General features: G+C 32.8%; 1 protein-coding gene across 1 annotated transcript; it reads right to left on the bottom strand.

The window, feature by feature from the left end:
• Positions 1-250: 250 nt before the first annotated feature.
• On the bottom strand, positions 251-1159 carry LOC113857268 (50S ribosomal protein L7/L12-like). Its single transcript, XM_027489071.1, has 2 exons — positions 1120-1159; positions 251-808 (listed from the first exon to the last, which is right to left on the bottom strand). Exon 2 carries the CDS (start codon positions 803-805, stop codon positions 353-355), a length of 453 nt encoding a protein of 150 aa, XP_027344872.1. The 5' UTR covers positions 806-808; positions 1120-1159; the 3' UTR covers positions 251-352.
• Positions 1160-1715: the final 556 nt, after the last annotated feature.

Genomic DNA, 1715 nt, shown 5'->3' with positions numbered 1-1715 from the left:
CAATTATTCCACACTTCTTGAAATATCAGACAGACACCATTTCACAAAGTAAAATTTGGCCATTTTTTGATGATACACGTCTGCCAACTATCCAACTACCCAATGACCCACAAACCTTCACCAAATATCTAACACAACTTGCACTACTTTAACCCATTAAAAGTGTTTACCAACGTCAAACTTCAATTGAAATCAATAACATCATATAAAAAAAGACTATTAAAATACTTTTATAAAAAAAATTGGGGTGCAAAATATATAATTCTTTATTTATCCTCACCATTAAATAAGCCATGAATGATTCTACAACTAACAGAAAATTCTAAAGCAAAAACCAAAAAAAAGTAACCAATCAATCCAATACAACTGCAGCACCCAGCTCCCTAAGTTTTTCAATGATGGGATTAGCCTCCTCCTTGGTGATCCCCTTCTTCAAAACACAAGGAGCCTTCTCCACCAAGTCCTTAGCTTCCTTCAACCCCAAATCAGTAAAAGCTCTCACTTCCTTTATGATCTTGATCTTGGCAGCAGCATCATACTTCTCCAACTTCAAATCAAATGTTGTCTTCTCAACTGCAGCCTCCGCATCGGCCGGCGGAGACCCTACAGCAATTGGAGAGTCCCCGGCCACCGGAGCACCGTAGCGGTGGAGACCCATCTTGAGCCTCCAGAGGACAGTAAAGTCGTGCCTTTCAAACATGTTGAGGTCAAGAAGCTCATTTGCAATGCGTTCAATCTTCTGGGCGCGTGCCTCAGTGGAGAGAGTGCGTGTGAGGTTAAGAAGCCTCTTGGTGCAGTGAAACATTTTCTATTCACCACAGTTTTGGATGTAACCAACCAACAACACAACACACACTTCACAAGACAAATGAAACCCTATTCATCAACACTGCTTCATGTTATTAACAAGGAGTGTTTATTGTCACCCATATTTAATTTATTTTTATCTAAAATACACATTTGTTATTTGTTGATCAAATTAATACAAAATTTATTTTAGAAAAAAAAAAACATTTATGTGAAAGCTTATCAAATTAACAGTTATGTAATTTTTTCATGAGGATCAATAGCTCTGTAAGGAAGGAAACAAGCTTATTACAAGAATCAGTAGCTACTTACGTCGGAAGAATAGGATTGTAGGATGATCAACGTCAGAAGTTGTCCCGACCACCGGAGGACGATGCAGTACGACGGCGACAATCGGAGTGAGAACTGAGAGTGATGTGAGAATTTCTGTTTGCCAAAATTGGAATTTGTCAATTTGGTAACTAACCACCAGGTCGGTCGGGTGAGATTCTTACACTTTATAGTTTATTTAGAAGAAAGATGTAATAGAAGAAAAAAAAATAGAGAATAATAATAATAATAATAATAATAATAGAAAAATTTTAAAAAATATACTATATATAACGATAAAAAAATAAAAAGAAAATTGTCTTAAGGATTTAGATGGATAAAATAAAAAATATATTATGCAAAATATTTTTTAAATATTATTTTAATTTTTATATGTATTTTTTTTGTGTGATCTTATAAAAAAATTGTAGATAAAAATTCTTAAATGAAAAAAAGTTAAAATAGTCTTTAGTGTTAACTTCTATAAAATTGCTATTTCATATTTACATTTTTTTTTAATGTTGATCTCTATACATAATATATTTTATCATTGTAGTTATTATACATAACGTAAATTTTATTTTAGTTTTTATATGGAA

This window comes from Abrus precatorius, unplaced genomic scaffold (assembly GCF_003935025.1).
Source record: "Abrus precatorius isolate BTA unplaced genomic scaffold, Abrus_2018 Scaffold1, whole genome shotgun sequence".
NCBI classification, from domain to species: Eukaryota; Viridiplantae; Streptophyta; class Magnoliopsida; order Fabales; family Fabaceae; genus Abrus; species Abrus precatorius.
The sequence above is the reverse complement of the archived record's forward strand: the minus strand, read 5'-3'. Positions and strand labels throughout refer to the sequence as shown.